This window comes from Aedes aegypti, chromosome 2, assembly GCF_002204515.2.
Source record: "Aedes aegypti strain LVP_AGWG chromosome 2, AaegL5.0 Primary Assembly, whole genome shotgun sequence".
In the NCBI taxonomy this organism is placed as follows: Eukaryota; Metazoa; Arthropoda; class Insecta; order Diptera; family Culicidae; genus Aedes; species Aedes aegypti.
The window spans coordinates 96,238,993-96,258,404 of record NC_035108.1 but is presented as its reverse complement, the minus strand read 5'-3'; the positions used below and the strand labels follow the sequence as shown (position 1 = coordinate 96,258,404).

The following is a 19,412-nucleotide window of genomic DNA, read 5'->3' as shown; positions in this document are numbered from 1 at the left end:
CCGCCGGGAATTTTAATCTCAATTTTATATCCTGCAAATAAAGAATAAAATAATATGTTAATCAGTCCACAGTCCGGGAAGTCTCACTTCTGTGCCTACGGTAGCCAGTATTTATAACTCAGAAATTCCGTAGGTACGAAAAAGTAAAAGGTACCAGAGTCATAAGGCATATCACTTGAGATAGGTAGACATGACACTCAACACCTTGTCGTACATGACATTCCATAACACTGGACCCAGGATGGAACCTTGCGGGACTCCTGAGGTTATGTGAAAGCACTTCTGACCCACCTATGTGTCATAGACTTATACCCGATTCTGGAAGTAACTTCCGAGAATCTTGTACAGGTACTCGGGTATCCCCAGACGCAGGAGCGCATCAGTAATAGCCGCCCAACTGGCACTATTAAATGCGTTCCTTACATCCAGAGTCACTACTGCGCAGTAGCGAGGGGTACTCTTACGCTGGAGTGCTATCTCAGCGGTTTTCTTAACCGTCAGAATAGCGTCTACGGTGGACCTCCCTTTCCGGAAGCCGAACTGGTTGCTTGAGAGACCATTTACACCCTCGGTGTACTTCAACAGTCTGTAGAGGATGATCTTCTCGAGCACTTTCCCTACCGTGTCAATCAAGCATATTGGTCTATACGCCGACGGGTCACCGGGTGGTTTCCCCACCTTTGGCAATAGTACCAGGCTCTGCCTTTTCCACACATCTGGAAATACTCCCTCGTCCAGGCATATCTGCATAGCAGATCTGAACATACCGGGAGCCTCCAAGACTTTGAGGGCCAGGTTCGGAACTCCGTCCGGACCTGGTGCCTTCCCCATGCTTATGGATTTTGCAATCCCCACAAGTTCCTCATCGGTTACTCTATCCTCATCGCCAGCCCCACTCCCCGGCTGTCCTACGAAAGGAGGCCATGGGCTAGGGTTGTGGCGCGGAAAGAGCTCCTCGATGATCCCCTCCAGCATCTGTGGAGATTGCTCTGTAGAAGCCATTGCACCTCTTGTCTTCGCCATAACGATCCTGTAGGCACAGACAAACAGACGTAACACTTAGAACAAATCGCGATCAAAATCATAGTCGCGAGAACATGTACGCCGAATGCTAAAATCTCAGTGTTTGGCCGATGGGCCAACAGGTGGCAGTAGTGTGTAAACGTCAAACACGATCAAAAACGATGCGAGCGCTGCGGGTGGTGGATTGGCCACCTACCATATATTTGAATCGACCGTTAAAAATGTGGTCGATGGACATCGATGAGAGTGTGAAGTGATGTCTGTGCTGTAGGCATCACCCCACGGATTCGCGTTGGCACTCTGACAGAGTCCCTCAAAGCAGGCCTTTTTGCTTGCCCTTATCTCGGACTTCAGTGCGACTTTGGCAGCGGTGAACACCGCCCGTCGTTCTTCACGCTCCTGCTCGGTACGTGCTCGCTCCATCCGTCTCTTGGCCCGTAGGCAGGCATGGCGCAGGTTCGCAATTGCTTGAGTCCACCAGTACGTCGGTGGTCTCTCATTCCTAGGGTGGACTTTTCTAGGCATGGTTGCATCGCATGCACGCGTAAGCACCGCTACCAGTTCGTCCCCGCTTAGGCCGAATAGGTTACGCTCACGGCGGAGCGCCTCCCTAAGTACTTCGTCATTGAAGTACGATGTCTTCCACCTACGAGGGCTTGGCCTTGACCTAGCCGCTTCCTCAACCCGCTGCCTGCTGTTGTTGTAGTCGATACTGTAGCGAACCGCCAGGTGGTTGCTGTGAGTGTAGGCATTGCACATTGGTCCCAAAGCCATATCTAGGAAGACAAAAATGATTGCGCCTAAACCGTCCATTTTAGATATATGGTGTCCAGTGCCGTAGCGTGCGGTTGGCCCGCCAAGGGCGCCGAACTTCAAAGGGGCGCCAAAATGCCTGATGCACTTGATAAGACAGCCATATTTAACAAAAGCACTTCATAAGTCATTGTTTCGAATGAAATTCGTAGACATAATAATGAAACCTGAACCAATATCTGAGTAACGTTTAACAAAATATACCGAGAGCTTCTCAGGAGGTATTGGAAGCCAAGTAAATTCTTAAAAGAAATTCTATAAATTTTTCAAACAATTTGAGTAATAATTTTCAAAAAGTGTTTAGCAGCTTAAGATGACACATTTCGGAATCTAAACATGATTGGCACAATGGCAGGCTTCTGCCCCTACTCGCGAATTTCAATGGCACTAATCTTCTGAAATAATTAATGTACAAAGTCGATCTCTTTATTTTAAACTTTCTGCTAGTGCACGAAGCTAAAATAGAAATTGCACTGTAGTTTAATGCTTCTTTCGCGAGATTTTTGCTCTCAAAGTTTTGGTACATCATTGAATTTTGATCCCAAACTGTTTCACCTTTTTTTTGAGTTTGATTGACCATCAAAACTAGTATTCTATTTAAGATTTTTGATCTGATCTAAATTTTCGAAAAATCTTGAAAGGAATTATATTTGTAAGTTCTTGATTATGAATCTAACACAATTCTCTGAATGATTCACACAGAATAGTTCTTGCAAAACCTTGGCCAGGATTCTAACATAATCCTAAGTAGTACTCACACAATACATTGGTCATTGGAAAGAATTTCTGCAAAATGCGGGGCATAATTCTTGCAGAGTTCGAAATGCATTTCTATTGAACTCAAAATCCTGGCAGGCATTTTCAGAAAGTCCAACCAGCATTGCAAATCAAAAATTTTAAATCAAGATTCTTACAGAATACTGGGATCATTTTTTCAGAATCCACAAAGGATATTTATAAGTTACCTGACAACATGAATAAAAAGGAAGAAAACATTACTGGTTTTTTATTCCGACTGACAATCGCTCAATTTTACAAAAATGTTTGAGTTCGTGTGTTTGATTGTTGAAGTGCATCAACAAGTTTTGGTCGACCCTGAAATATTTTTTGTGAGATTTGAACCGTGGTTTGAAGAGGTTGTAGTTTTTTTTTTGTGCTGTGAAATCAAAATTTCTATGAAGTACCTACATTTGAGTATACTTGGTACATAAGTAATATGATAAGTAATTGAATTTACATGGAAAATGCCTGTCAAGCACATTGTTGTAAATATAGATTAAGACTTTGATATGACTAAAAATTCAGTTTATAAACTCAACTTCAAGAAAAATGTAGAATTATAATAGGGTAAGTGTTCCCTTAGTTGTGGGTGTTCCTATAGTTGCGGTAGTGCCGTTTTCACTGATTTTATTACATTAGCCACAGAACCGACACTGCCAATCGACGTATTGGCTTGTTGATACACGGAATAGTTGAAAAGAGCGTTCAAATTGCTTTAAAACTGATGAAATATCACTAAAATTCCTAAAACTGTTCTTGCTTGTGCCAATAGTTGCGGTAAAGTGTTACTATAGTGGAGGATCCCATAAGAAAACCACGGATACCGCAACTATAGGAACACAATTTAAAAATATACCGCAACAAAAGGAACAGTGTACCAATAGTGGAGGTATTATTTTTCACTGACATGGCGTGGATTACTGCGATGAAATATTTTTTCTCATTAAGTCAATGGTCTTTACTTCCCGTTACAACATTAACATGTACATAAATTGCGCTTCTTGAACTTAGGCTGTTCAATGAAGTTCAATAGTGCTTAGTACCTCCACTATTGGTACATCTACGCTATACCTTGTAAGTTTTGTATAAATTGAAATTTTATGTAGAAGCTCAAAAGCTTTGATGATGATTCAGAAATATATAGAAAGATATGGAAATATTTCTTGCCCGGGCTCCTAACAAAATCTTTATTTTTGTTGGATGTAGAGTATTCTTAAAAAACCTCTTTGAAATTGCTTTTGTTGGACTTCCAACATTCCTCATAAATTTTCACTAGGAAACAAACATGTTTATTCCAAATAATAGGATCTAAGTTTGATAAAAACTTAGGCCTTATCATATTTCTGTAACGAATTCTTATATTCTTATAGCCTATATAATTTCAGTATAAATTTTTTCTAGCAAATAGAACATTGATAGATCATCTAAATCTTCTTCAAATAAATAAGCTCTGACTAAGGGGCGCAAGAATAGGAGTTCGCCAAGGGCGCCATGAGTTTACGCTACGGCTCTGATGGTGTCTTCGGCAAAGTTTCTCCATATTTTTCAGACATTTTTTTCAGAGATGTGAAATTAGGGTGGCCCACATGGTTTACGAGATCAGCACATAAACTTTTTCGCTGACGCATTTAGGACTACACAATGTTCTACAATATTTTAGAACAACCGATTTGGAGCAACTTTGCCGAAGAACCCAAATTTCTATCTCTTATGGTTCGCGAGTTATGATTTTTTTTAACAAAAAAGTTAGGGTGGTACTGAAAAATCAGTTTTTTCTGGATAACTTTTTATACCATAATTTCTCGTAAAAACTTTGTTCCGAGCACTTTTAGAACTTTTGATTGCGCAACTATTGTTCCAGGTCCGTCACACTCGGGCTCAGATTGGGTACCACTTCTAGTACTGCATTTGGTCCCTCGGTAGTACAACAGGTACCCAAGTTTGACAGATCGCAGTACACTTTTCGCGGCATTCTAGATTATCTTATGAGCCAAAATATTTTGGGCAACTGCAAGGGACATGGAGGTCTTTAATTTGTGTTTGATTGTTCTATCTCTTATGGTTACAGAGTTATCAGAAATTTTCTTCGAAAAAATGGTTGTTTTCAAATGCCGATATCTCCGAAAGGCGCTAACGGATTTTCAATCTTTTGTCAGCATTAGAAAGATTATTTCTTTCTCTGTTTATGGTGAAAAAACTGTGAGGACGTTTTTTTTTAGAAAAGATTGACAAAATTTTGAAAATAATATGTTTTTAACCGAAAATTGTCTATAACTTGAAACATATTCGAAATAGCTCTTTGGTGCCTTCAGCAAAATTGTGCAAAATTGAAAGTTCTGATAGTGCTACAAGGTATTCATAAAAAATCAACGCTTACACATATGTTCACCATAAACCGAATTTTATATGGTAAAGAAAGCGAAAAAAGAGATATTTACTAGAACAATCGAAATAACTGTATATATGTATTGATATCGATCATAGTAAGCGGAATCTAAAGAGTTGAAAAAAGGAAAATTATTTGCTGAAGCAGTTTTCAAGTGATCAAGGCCCACCTTCTGGTTCGTTACCTTAGACAGATATTTGGGATTTATATCTGGCTCTTGTTCAAGATTCATGCATTCTTCAACAGGCGAATGCTGCCCTGACTTATTCATTGTGGCAGATTTATTGGATTTGATTGAATTGAATGGGATAAGTTGGATGCCCAGATAGAATAATTGCAGATACTTCTATGGGAGGATATCACGGGAAGTAAGGTTTTGGTAATTTGAAGGAATTCTTCAAAGTATACGTTTTGTTATCGTTTGGGGTTGATAATATAATAAACGGAACCGGTGTTGAACGCATGACCTTCTGCTTAGTAAGCCGAAGCGGTAGCAATTCATAACCAACCCAGCATAGGTTAGCTGGACAAACATTATGTCGCGTGAAATAACAAGACACCGTTTATGGATTAATGTTCCATGGATCACTGTTAAAACTGCTTCAGCAACTAACTTTCCCTAACTCCAAACATTTCGCTTACTGTGATCGATCTTATTTCATTACATATGTTTTCAATTTTAAATGACTTTACATACAGTTATTTCGGTTGTTCCAGCAAATATCTCTTTTTTTCGCTTTTTTACCATACAAAATTCGGTTTATGGTGAATATATCCTAAGGCAATGATTTTTTATGAATACTTTATATGAAGCACTATCAGAACTTTCAATTTAGCACATTTTTGCTGAAGGCACCAAAGAGCTATCTTGAATATTTTTCAAGTTATGGACAATTTTCGGTTGAAAAACATATCATTTTCAAAATTTTGTCAATCTTTTCAAACAAAAAACGTCCTCACAGTTTTTTTCACCATAAACAGAGAAAGAAATAATCTTTCCAATGCCGACAAAAGATTGAAAATCCGTTTGCGCCTTTCGGAGATATCGGCATTTGAAAACAACCATTTTTTCGAAGAAAATTTCTGATAACTCTGTAACCATAAGAGATAGAACAGTAGTTTTTTTGGCAAATCAAAAGTTCTAAAAGTGCTCGGAACAAAGTTTTTGCGAGAAGTTATCGTATAAGAAGTTATCAAGTAAAAACTGATTTTTCACTACCACCCTAACTTTTTTGTTAAAAAATATCATAACTCGCGAACCATAAGAGATAGAAATTTGGGTTCTTCGGCAAAGTTGCTCCAAATCGGTTGTTCTAAAATATTGTAGAACATTATATAGTCCTAAATGCATCAGCAAAAAAGTTTATGTACTGATCTCGTAAACCATGTGGGCCACCCTAATTTCACATCTCTGAAAAAAATGTCTGAAAAATATGGAGAAACTTTGCCGAAGACACCATATATCTAAAATTGACGGTTTAGGCGCAATCATTTTTGTTTTCCTAGATATGGCTTTGGGACCAATGTGCATTGTCTACCCTCCAGTTCGAACTACTCGTTAGGCCAGGACTACAAAAAGTAACGTCGATAATCGACTCCGCTCCATTTCGGCTGAAGGTACTTTTGGTACCAACATTAGCCAGATCGACATCTAGTACGGCCACCATCACAAGGTATGGAATGGTCCGAATAAATGTTTGCACCGCTGTTGGTCCTAAACTGACGTCGATAATGTATATGAAGTGTCTTCCATCAGTCGAAACGTGGTCGATTTGGGATTCAGTTTGTTGGGGTAATCTCCAGGTGTACCGGTATGGGAGGTTATACTAGAAGCTACTACATATGGCCATGCTCTTGCAGGTGACCACGTTAAGTAATCATGTTAGAATCCTCATGGCAACGAGATAGAGATCAGAGGCGATGTTTGGGCTTCTGAAGTTCCCCACATCGATGATATCCCATTATGCCGACCGTACACTATAAAGTGGGCTATTTGGTTGCAAAGCTCGACATTTGTGTGCATCTAGGTGTTCTTTAGAAGGTGTTGCTGATGGAAATTCCTCTAGCTGCAGCGAAAGCTACTAGTGTTAGGTCGTTGTCATTGGTGGCGGCGTGAAGACTCTCCGTACCAATGAAAGGGCGGAAAAATCTTCTCTTCTGGGATTGAGCGAGGAAGCCTATAGGACATAGATATACCTAATTGAAGTTCTTTCAGAGTTAAACACATTAGTCGAAGTAGATTGTTTGTTGTATTAAAGTTCATTATCGACAAAGATCACTTTCACCTCAGGCAATGGAAAAAAGTCTCGCATATTTGATCACTCATCTGCCGTTCGGTTTGCTCACTCACACGCTCGCAAGATCCGTTTAAACTTCGTATTTTTCGCGTTTCAGGTTCCGGTTAAGTATCCGTTCAGTTCGTACCGATTTCCTCACTAAATTATTATTGTAATTGTTAGGTCTAGTTATAGCTTCCCGGATGAACTAGTCTTTTTGAAGCGAGTCCCTAAAACGATTATTTTTTGAATTCCCTCCCTTGCGATTGGTCGCCTCTCTTATCAAGGATTTTGACGATGATGTGCGCTCGCGCATACCTACGAAGAGTTAGCACCTACAAATGTGGACAATCAATGTCCGTGGATCTAACGAAACTACACGGAGGGAATGGGACAGAAAGTTAACACAAACAAAACGTTAAACTGGGAACTGTGCTGCTGCTGTGATAGAAGTTGCCGTGGTCGGCCGTCGTTTAAGGCGTAAGCCGCTTCGGGTCACGGGGGAACATCGACGTTTTTCGGATGTTGTCCAACCCTAGGTACAGCATGACAACGCGCTCCATACCGATGCCACCGCCGGCATGCGGAGGACACCCGAAACGGAACGCTTCGATGTAGGCGGCAATTTTTGAAATGTCTGTTGGAATAAGGAAAATGAGTTAGTCTACTGTTAACTGAAAAAGGGACCGTTCATATATTACGTGGAATTATTACATCCCCATGGAAATTCTTGGCAATTCTCTGGGTGGAGTTTCTGGTTAAATTCTTGACCAAAATATTCAAAGCTTAGAGGATACTTAGAGAAAGTTCAGGAAGAATCTCTGGAGCAACCCATAAAGCAATTTTTGAAGAATATTTTAATGAAATTCTTCCAAGGAGTTCATGGAGAAATCTTTGTAGATATTACAAGATAAATCCCGGAATTATCGGTGAGCTTTGGCTTAAGGTTTTCGTACAAACCCTTACCCTCCACTAAGTCGTCCACGTGGTATATTAACGGCCCCAAAATACTCTTCGTAATTGTATATTACCGATTGCGTGATGCTTTGCGCGTTCCACCAAGTATTCCGGATCGTGGATACGTTGCGCTCCGGACAGGATCTCCTCGCCGCGCATAAACATATCGTACGAGTTGGAATATTTGGGATTGCTGGGGTCGGGCATCGTGTAGAACGGTCGCACCGCCAGCGGGAATTTGTCCAAAATATAGAAATCGGTATCGTACTTGGCCTTCACCAATCTACCAAGAAGCTTTTCACTCGGCGTCGAAAGATCCTCTTCGTCGTCCATGGTAACACCGGCCTCCCGCAACATGGTAACCGCCTGGGCGTATTCTAGCTTTAATGGAGGTTCCAAAAACTTGAACGGTTCAACGTTGTATTGCTGACCAACGGCGGCGATTTCGCGGGCATAGCTAAAGGACGAGAGAGCGCAGAATAAGTTAAAATCACCTGTTCTGATCACTAACGTTTTAAGGTTCATACTTATCGCGCAGACCCTTGAAGATTTCGGTGAATGTGTTGCCGATGGTGTCCAACACCTCATGATAATGATATTTGAAGGCCATTTCCAGATCGAGACCAACGAATTCGGTCAAATGCCGGTGAGTGTTGGAGTCTTCCGCTCGGAACACGGCGCCCACGGTGAACACCTTGTCGAAGTCAGCGGCGATCGCCATCTGCTTGTACAACTGCGGAGATTGAGCCAGATAAGCCGATTCTGCAAGACAATAATCACAAATGTAATAACACGTCATATTAGTGACCAAGTATCTAAAAAACAGACTTTCCATCAGTCCTGTTATCTGAGTCGACCTAAAACCTTACCTTTAAAGTAGCTGACCGTAAAGACGTTGGCGCCTCCCTCACTGGCAGCGGAGATAATCTTCGGCGTATGGATTTCCGTGAAGCCCTTATTCGACAGGATGTCACGGAACAGTTTGCACACGCCAGCCTCCAAACGGAAAATGGCCTGATTCGCAGGCGTTCTCAAGTCCAGGACCCGATTGTCCAATCGGGTGTCCTGGTTGACACGGATTTTCAACGCTTCCGGATCGTCGGATTTCTCCGGCCGCGCGGCGTCTTCAATCTGCAGCGGAAGTTGAGCCTTCGCTGCCGAAACCAGGAAAATCTCAACAACATGCAGCTCCAGGTTCTGTTCCGTGCACGATTCTATCTTGCTTTCCACCTGGACAACCTTGGCTTTGATGTCGATGATGCTTTCCCGTGGAATGCTTCCGGAAAATTTGACCATCTGCTTCGAAACGGTGCTGTCGTTCACGGCCAGCACACACTGGACGGTGCTGCTCTGCTGACGGAGCACCAAGAAGCACTGCTTGCCCTTGGCACGGGACGTGTGGACTCGACCTCGAACCCACACAAGGGAGTCCTTTGCGCAGGTGGACAAATCGTGAACCATCACGAAGTTTCGGTCGGCGTGCTTGCCCGTGCTCTGGATCATTTTGGTCACACCGTACAGGCCGACCGAGTAGTCTTTGCTCTCGTCTCCGGTCGTTTCCTGCTGGCCCTTTTCGGCGGCAGCGGCCGCCTTGTGTTCAGCTTTCTGCAATTAATAAGTTTTGATTGAAAAACTCGCGAGATTACATTGTTAACTACCCTACCTTAGCGGCCTTGGCGGCATCCTTTGCTGCCTTCTTGGCGGCTTTCTTGGATTGCTCCTGCTCTTCTTTGATAGTGTCCTCTACCATGATGATGCGCTTTTTCCCAAAGGAATTTAGTTCCTGAAATTTACAAAAATGATTCTAGTATTAAACTCTTTTGACTAGAGATGGTCAAACAACAATTATTCATGTAATGGTAGGTGAAGAATATGACCTAATTATAATTATGGCCAGTTGTGATGTTCATATGAATACTAAGGACAAGTTTTTATTCGTTAAATGTAAACGTTAGAGACCCCAGTTGATTTTCTTTGAGTTTCTATGGTTGTAGGACATTTCCCAGAATGACATTCCCCAGAACGCCATTCCCCAGAATGACGTTCCCCAGAATCCCATTCCCCAGAATGAGACATTCCCCAGAATTGTTTTAATACATTTTTAAATAACGGAAAGAAATAAATTTGGTTTTATTTAGTCTTCTGTCGTTAAAAAAATGAACTTATCGAACTGATTTGAATTCCCAGACGCTATGAATTCCGGACATCGACATCAATTCACCCAAAATGTTATTTCATTAAAATCATCATTATGGATCTCAAGCGAATATAAGTTGAGTCCAAAAAAACCTTTTATGTGTTTGCTTGTCTCAGGCAAACCATCTAAGAAGCCGCCCAAAAATTATTTGGTCATATATGGGGTGAGAAGGTTTTGGCCAAAGATTACGGCCCAAATGATCAGCGAGAATGAAGTGGTCTTGAAAATATTAAATATATGACTACGTGATTCATTGCCAGACCCGACCAAAATCTTAAAGAGAAAATGCTGTTTGAAAGCTGTTTAACATGATTGTGTTACTTTTCCCCGAATGCCAGGTCTCAGAATGACCCGTTTCACCGAAAGCCATTTCCCCGAATGACCTGTTGCCTCGAAAAGCGATGCAGTGTAAACAGGTACAAGAATAAACTAGGGACTGGGTTCTGAACTAGCAAGATTTATAAGAAATCAAAAAGAGGAGATTATAATATAATTGCCAAAAATGCCAAGATCGGTTAAACTCGGAAGAATCACCAATCCAGTAAAGAAGGGTGCATATCAGATGACCGGTTCGTTCATCACCTTGAAGCACAAAAAGTTATGGCTATTATGCAGAGCGTTAACGATTAATCATAAATTTAATCATGATTAATGATTAATAAATATGATTAATCAAAAATGTTAATCATTAATCACAAAACATCAAGAATTAATCATTAATCATCAATCATAATAATTGCAATATTATGTTTTAATCATTAATCACTAATCATAATCATAAAGATCGCTAATTTTATTCAGTAATCATAATCTTAATCATAAGTGAAACATTTAATCAATCATCAATCAATCATTGAACAAAATTTAACAAATTTTACATTGCTTTCTAATATATAAATAAATTTTGCATTTCTTATATCGTGTGACAAGAACAATGATAGTTTATGCTCAAGGAAGTTCCAAATCCAACCAAGCACAGAATGGCTTTGCTTTGTATCCACGGAAGTTACCATAAGTGTAAAAAAGACCCTTAATTATTTCCTCCATATAAGACGTTGCATTTGCTCAGTTGTATTTGATCCGAATCCGAAGACCAAGTTGGAAGCACGTGAATGGTACCATTGTACATGGAGAATCATCAAATGATGAATCAAGATTAACTTCACGCTCTGCTATATTCAGTGAATATCTGCAGGCGACGTTCTACCCCTATACAATACAGATCACCAAAATTCGACCTAGCACTAGGTTTTTAGCCATTCATAAGATTTCTCTATACATTGTATGAAAATCAAAAATCAGTCCATTTTCCCTAGTAGGTGGTATTTCTGTTAATGATTCCTCGCTGTTTTTGTTCACGTTTGATGTTTGCAATCTAACATCGCCTGCCAGATATTCACTGAATATAGCAGAGCGTTAAGTTAATCTTGATTCAACATTTGATGATAATATACGATAAACCATGCTTAAAACTTTTCCTTTTGAATTGTTCTCTTCAATAATGAATAAAGCCATTCATTTTCATGTTCATTGCTCATTCGTTGTGTACGTCAAGGCGCTAGAAATTTAAATTTTTGAATCCCGGGGACAGCACTGCCCTATCCCCGCCATATCCTTTAATGTTTTGTGTATGAAAATTTTCTAAATTTTGTTTGAGTCGTACCGCATGAGCATATCCCCTCCTAATTCGAGCATTACGTGATTTGTGGACGCGAGATGCCATTTAATCATTATTCATGCCTTAGCGAGAGGCCATTTAATCATTATTATTAATAATCATTGATTAATGGTTAGTTATTCAAAGGCCAATGATTAAATGACAGAAAGCCATAAATCTAATACAAAAATCGTTTGAGCTTCGTTACAGCCAATTTTTAATCTCAAACTGTTTTCACTGATATCTAGATTCAAACCAAGCAAGGGCGAAAATTCCTTCGAAACATTGTTTGAAAAAATATTTTTTTCAGTTTTTCATAAAGATCTCGTTAGGAAATTCTCACCAAATGTTCAAACTGATTTGCCCAACATTTCTCAAAGAATTGGGTTTTTAGTGGTTATATATTTACAGTAGACTGGCCCACCTTAGTATGGGAAAAAAATAAAGTTGTATAGTTCCACGGGGCACCCGCCAGGATTATTCTTTAGCGTTAGAGGAAGACTTCCTGAAAGTTTAAGCTCATTTAGTCGTTCCATGAGCTGGCGCAATTGAATTGAAGTTAATATGGGATTTTCAACTCCAACATATATGAAACAGCACATCATCTCCTGTTTGAGTCAGGAAAATTGTTGATCGCGTTCAATTGACCCCAGAATTTCAAAAACACTACTTGATACTATAGCAAACAATATTGTAGAAGGTTGTATGATGATTAAAATTGATAAAGTTGGTGTTTTAACTATCTGAAGTAGATTTGCAATATTGCTTAGTATTCCTTCAACTTAGGTGGGTGATAGCCACTAAGCGCATCATAGCCACCTATGACGCTGGGCGAGCTGCGGCACAAGGTGCATGCACATGTGTGATTGTACGGGAGTGCTGATCTAAGCCTAACTTTCAACAACTGAAAGCATAATGAAAATGAGCTTAAATCCAGATACAACCTTCGGCAACTATGTTCATTAGCGTATCAACTAGTGAATTTGTCATTCTGGGCTCAATTGAACGCGATTAACTAGTGTACGAGACGAAACAGTGACATAGGGTCAATTTTCAATATATTTGAGACGAATATTCCATACAAACTTTGAATTGAATGCGCCAGCTGGGGGAGCAACCAAATGAGTTGAAATTTTGAGAGAGCTTTTTTCTTACCCTAAGGCACATATCTAGGGGGTGCCCCGTTGAATTTTACAATTTTTTTGTTTAAGGGCCAGTCTAATTTACAGTGTTTTGTAGCTTGTTCGGAAGATCATATTTTTTTTTAAACATCACAATTTTATTGCGCTTCAATATCTTTATATTGATATTGCGGGGAAATTTAAAAATTTGGATTGCTTCGCGGAAATAACGCGCAGCGAGCAATCTCCGCATAAAGGAAATCAACCACAGCAAGCACGGCAGCTCTTTAGGAGAAAAAGATCAAACACATTGACAGTATACAATTGCAAGGGACGTTTTCTTGTGAGCCACTATTTGAAAATTTATCTTAATTCCTTTAGTTTGAATTACCGTTTCCAAGAGGAGATCGAAATCGATGATCAGCAAATTCGCCTTATCATAAATATTATAATTGATTTAAAAAGTTTAAAATAGTTCCAGGGCACGGAAAATTTCACTTTGGAGGAATTATTGGAGTATGAATTAGCTGTTTAAATTGAATTTAAACATTTCACTTTACAAAAAAAAAAAATACAGAAAATCACTAGAAAGGCAAGCAAATGCTATTAATCTGTTATATGTACAATAAACATATCCAGGGTGTCGACTCAATTTTGAAAATAAAATTCCCTGACTTTCCCTGACCTTCCAGTCATTTTCCAGAAAAGTTCCAGACTACTGAGTTGGTTAATTTGAACCGAAATAAGTAAGATTTTTACAAGAAGATACATATTCGTTATGTTAGTGGTCGTATGAATAAACTGATCAAAAGCTTTTACTTTATTGAGATATATGTACCTGCCAGATGACATTCTTGAACGTTTATTCAAGTTGATATGATAAAACCGATAAAACTGAACAACTGAGAATCTATTTACTTTTCAAACTTGAAGATCCGTATGAACAAAGATGTTCTCGGTTAGTGAACTACCTTAGACCTAACTTAAAATTTTAGGCATGAACGATAATTTTGGACTCCTTCCTGATTATAACTATTTAAAAAAGAGGCAACACTATTACGATCATCCACCATACTTTTTTTGTTGGAAGAAAGCTATCCTCAAATTTGGCTGGACTCTTGAAAGATTTCCTCCAGAAGCTCCTCATCTCCAAGATTCTCTAAAAATTGTTAGAAAATTTCTTTCAGCCTTAAATATTTCTAAAAATAGCATTTGGATTTCCTAGAACTATTATTCATGAAATATATATACAAAAATATTTTTCAGGATAACATAATTTTTTTCCAAATTGTTTTAATTTTTTTTCTTAGAATATCTATGATAATTCTTCACAATGATTCGTTACAGTTAATTTTTTTGGATTTCGATATGAATTACCCCTAGTTTTTCTCCCCGAAAAAAATATCTAAATGTTCTTAACAGAATGCATTCAGGGCTTGAACAATGCGCTAATTAGAAGGTTGTCGTACCTTTAGCAATGCTCCGAGGAACTCTTCTACAAATTCATCTAAGAGTATCTCTAAGTAATATCACAAATTGTCAATAGCAGAGGCAAAAATCTGAAATCCACTCAACAGTAGCCAAACAAAGCCAATCACAGTCAGCGAAGCCAGTGAAACTCACGTCCATCGCTGCTGTAGGCGAAAAGCCTTGAAAATTGCAAAACACCCGTTGCTAAGGGCAACCCAAAATTACGGTAGAAAAATGTTCTATTTTCCGCTACATTTCCCACATTAAGGGGCAGGATCCGTCATTGATTTCGGAATTTTCAAAAGCAGTTTTTTCATTCAAAATCAAGAAAATTTACTTGAAAATATGTTCACTGTATTCCATTCTCCAACCAGAACACAGTGAACACATTTTCATCGAATAATTTTTAGTTTTGAACAGAAAAACTGCTATTGAAGTTTTGATGATGACGATGATTACGATGACGGAGCGTTGATCGTTAAGGCGAAGTAGGCCGTCATTGAAATTTGTACGCGTCGTTGATGATTGTTGCTTTCATCTCACGATTTCGAATAAAAGAAAATCAGTTGGGTTTGCACTAACACAGCTGAAAAAGTATCAGCATACTTTATGCATGTTAGCGCGTACAGTGATACTTTTTCAAATCAATATAAACTATTAAGACTGAGTTTTATAACTTTAAAATGCAAGCTGAAAAGTCATCATTGTGACCAAAATGAATGATGGGCTACTTAGCCTTAAGAGCCTTCAATGACACTTACGTTTTAGAAAATTCATGCACCCAACATAGGCTACTTGATGAGATTCATGTTTTTGAACTACTGTACTGGGAAAGCCACGTGATTTTCGCGAAATTCAAGCCTACTACTATTACCATTCCCAGCACTGGTCAATAGATTATCAAGATTATTTCAAATGATATTCCTGAAATTTCTGCGTTATTTAATTAGTAATTGAATTTTCTGGATTACTAAAAATAATCGAGGAACTTTGAGAATCATCCTCAGAATTTCTGGAGAATTTTCTGGGTCCTGGTTCCTTAGTCGAGTGGTTAGAGCCCACGGTTGCAAAGCAAAGCCATGCTGAAGGTGTATTAATTTAGCATGATCAATTACTTTGCAGACAATAAACTCGTTTGATGTTGTAGTATTGATATTTTTTCCCTGACCTCAAGTGAAATTCCCTGATTTTCCCTGACTTTCCAGGTCAAAAATAAATTCCCTGACATTCCCTGACTTTCCAGGTTTTTCCAGAGAGTCGACACCCTGATATCTCGCGTTTAGTATCATACAGGCGTATCTGCATTGATCGATTTCTCTTCGTCGATTTTCTCTTTGCCCTAGTACAAGGAATTCAATCAATTTAGGTAATATTTTTCGATGTAATATGACGAAGGACGATGAGTTCTGTCTACTGAATCGAAAAAAGCAGTCAATAGCAGTCACCCGACCGAGTGATTAGCTGAAGAGAAAATCGATCATTGCAGTTACGCCCTTATGATACTAAACGCGAGATATTATCAGCAAGCTTCAAAAATTTGAATCATGAATCATAATAATTAATCAAGATAAAATTTAATTTAATCATTAATCATTTAATTAATCATTGCAACCCGTTAATCATTAACGCTCTGCTATTATGAGAGCTAAAAACTTTTCGGGGAATTGGGCTATTCGGGAAAACGGAGTATTTGATGAACTGGCGTTCGGGGAACCGACATTCTTGGAAAAGTAGCAAAACTGTTTAAGATAAACTGCTCTTAAATATATATGTTATACTATGTTTTATGATCAAACTTTACCCAAGCTATTCGGAAAATTATTTGTTTTGTATTCATAGTTATTCTGCCTTCTTTTAAAATTGGCTGTTCTTTCTAACTGTATTTTAGGTGACTTGTATTACTGAAATATTCTTTATATTCACGAAATAAATTGATGGAATTTGTTTTTTTTTTTTGCTTTCATAGCATATTCTCCCTTCTTTTGAACATTGGCTGTTCTTCCTAGGTTTATTGTGTTCGTAATTATGAAGAATAATGAAATATAAATACACTAGAAAATTTCCTTTGTCTTTGATAATTCCTTTTTACAGCAAACTACTTTAATCAATTAGAGGATGGATGCGGAGCAGCATCCATCAACTCTAAGGTGGGGTTTTTACGAGCTTGAAGTTTGTAAGAAGAAAGTTATCCAAATACATGAAAATTGTCCAAACGGTTCTAACAACATTGCCGAAATCTAGGTGGGTTGTCCAATAAAGGAAATATCACTTCTGATTGGATTCTGCATTTGTACAAAAAAGCCCTACGGCATGCCGAACGTAAGGACTTGAGACGGGTATATGAACATATCTACAACGCTTCTGCAGCTGTAAGGCCTCAGAAAACTCATTCAAAAGACCATTCAAATGGTCTAGGTATCCTTAATATATAAGACGGCAGTTTAACTGTTGACACTTCTTCTGAAACATTGGAAATTATAATGATAACTCATTTCCCAGAGTCGATTCCATATTCGGATAAAGAACAGTTCTTAGATGAGGCAATGGGCAAGACATGTCTATAGGAAAGCTTGTGAAATCTTCACGCCATCAAGGAGCGAATAGGGACTGAGTTCTTCAACCTTTCAAATCCTCCGGGCATGATGGAATTTTACCAGCCTTACTACCGCAAACAAAAGAGACGCTTTGTCTGCATATTAAAATTGCGTTTAAAGTCAGTTTAATGCTTCCATACATTTATATACGAGTTGTTTTCATTCCAAAAGCTGGAAGAAAGTATGAAACAACTCCCAAAATAAGCGTTTCGACCTAAGGTGTGCCCCTCTTAGTTTAGGAACAAACATCTTTGGTTCTTACAACGACTCTAGTGGTCCAATTTAGAAGCTGAACCGTCCATGTGTGCTATATAAGAACACATCACATAATTTTTTTCGCAACTTAATTCGATCGCACTTCTGAGAAATTAAACACAAAAGAAGAGAGAAGGAAAATAATTGCGCACAAAAATTGTTAAAAATCGTCTTGATCAGGAATAGGAATATAATAGGAATTGCAAAAGGGTTAGGTTTTTTCAAAAAATACTGTGTGGCTCGTATTGAATAAGTACGAAGTAACTATTTCGACAGATCGCAAGCCACAAAGGAAGCGTCGGGCAGTTACTGCGCACTGTTAGCTGTGGATTAAAATCAGGACTATTGATCCAAATCCAAACATTTTAGACCGCGACTTGGCCAAAACCGAACTTTTTGCCGTGCAGTACCGTGCAATAGATTCGACTTCGGATATTGAAGGATCCGACCATACCAGGTCTGCAGATAACCAAATAGGGAACACAATTTGAGAAATGTGGCCAAATTCCTTACTATGAAGTTGTTTGATCAAGTGTTGACGGAATTTAAGAATTTGTTTCATGATAGGTGATACCCACGTAACGTAATTGATCCAAACTCAGCCCAATAAAGAGATTTTGGGCCATTATGAAGCGGAAGCTAAGAGCGAATCAAAGTATCGCCAAAACATCGACGAACTGTTTATTCCGACTATCTCTTTCTTCCGGAATTTTTCCTTTCTGTTGGAAATTGGCAAACATGTTCCCGGTGCATAAAAAATGAAGGAAACACGACGTAGATAATTGCCGTGGAATTACGTCCTTGAGTGCTGTGTCGAAGTTATTCGAGCTTGTTGTAATGGAACCTTTGCTCTCTCACTGCATGCACCTGCTGGATTCCGATCAACACGGATTCACCGCCGGCCGCTCAACAACCACTAACCTACTGTGCTTCACCACTTTCATTACCGACAGTATGATCACTCGAGTGCAGACTGACGCTATATATACTGACCTGTCGGCCGCTTTTGACAAGTTGAATCACGATATTGCTATTGCCAAACTTGACAGATTTGGCGTCTGCGGTAATGTTCTGAGCTGGTTCGGCTCTTACCTAACCAATCGTCAGCTAAGAGTTGTGATAGGCGATTGCAGCTCTGACAGTTTTCACGCTACATCTGGTATACCACAAGGAAGCCACCTGGGACCACTGATTTTTCTGCTTTAGTTCAACGACGTTCATCTCGTTACCAAAGGCCCCCGCTTATCGTATGCAGAAGACCTGAAAATATTTTTTACGGATATGCTCTGTTGCCGACTGTTTATACCTACAGCAGCAACTTGATCGGTTCGCCAGTTGGTGCTCGCTGAATGGAATGGTGGTTAACCCTACCAAATTCTCCATCATCACGTTTTCTAGAAAAAAAGCAACCAATCACGTTCGATTATAGTTTGCTTGGCACGAAAATTGAACGTGTGAATTACATCAAGGATTTGGGCGTGTTCCTTGATTTACAGTTAACGTATAAACAGCATATCTCGTATACCGTCAGTAAAGCGTCAACGACTTTGGGATTCATCTTTTGAATCGCCAAGAATTTCCAAGACTTTTACTGTCTAAATTCGCTATATTGTTCTCTCGTGCGTTCCACGTTGGAATATGGTTCCGCTGTTTGGAGTCCTATTTATAATAATGGCGCAGAAAGGATCAAATCTGTTCAACGCCGATTTCTCCGATTCGCACTCCGTAAGCTACCTTGGAGAGATCCATTCCGCTTGCCGAGCTATGAGAGTCGATGCCGATTGATAGACTTGGACCTCCTCCGGAACAGAAGGGATACAATCAGAGCTTTAACTATTGCAGACGTTTTACTGGGTCGTATCAACTGTGGGACAATCCTGGAG

At 39.2% G+C, this 19,412-nt stretch overlaps 1 protein-coding gene across 3 annotated transcripts in view; it reads right to left on the bottom strand.

Annotated features, from left to right (window-relative positions):
- Window positions 1-7,232: 7,232 nt before the first annotated feature.
- Window positions 7,233-19,412, bottom strand: part of LOC5574912 (aspartate--tRNA ligase, cytoplasmic) — a 34,118-nt gene continuing 21,938 nt past the window's right edge. For 2 of the 3 annotated variants that reach the window (XM_021841601.1, XM_021841603.1), the window contains exons 2-6: window positions 9,899-10,018; window positions 9,105-9,840; window positions 8,763-8,997; window positions 8,310-8,692; window positions 7,233-7,915 (exon numbers count right to left, since the gene is read on the bottom strand). In XM_021841601.1, coding sequence (XP_021697293.1) covers window positions 7,752-7,915; window positions 8,310-8,692; window positions 8,763-8,997; window positions 9,105-9,840; window positions 9,899-9,985 — 1,605 coding nt within the window. In that variant the 5' untranslated portion in view covers window positions 9,986-10,018 and the 3' untranslated portion in view covers window positions 7,233-7,751. Of the gene's footprint in view, window positions 7,916-8,309; window positions 8,693-8,762; window positions 8,998-9,104; window positions 9,841-9,898; window positions 10,029-19,412 lie in introns of all 3 variants that reach the window. The other variant, XM_021841602.1, reaches the window with a different exon arrangement.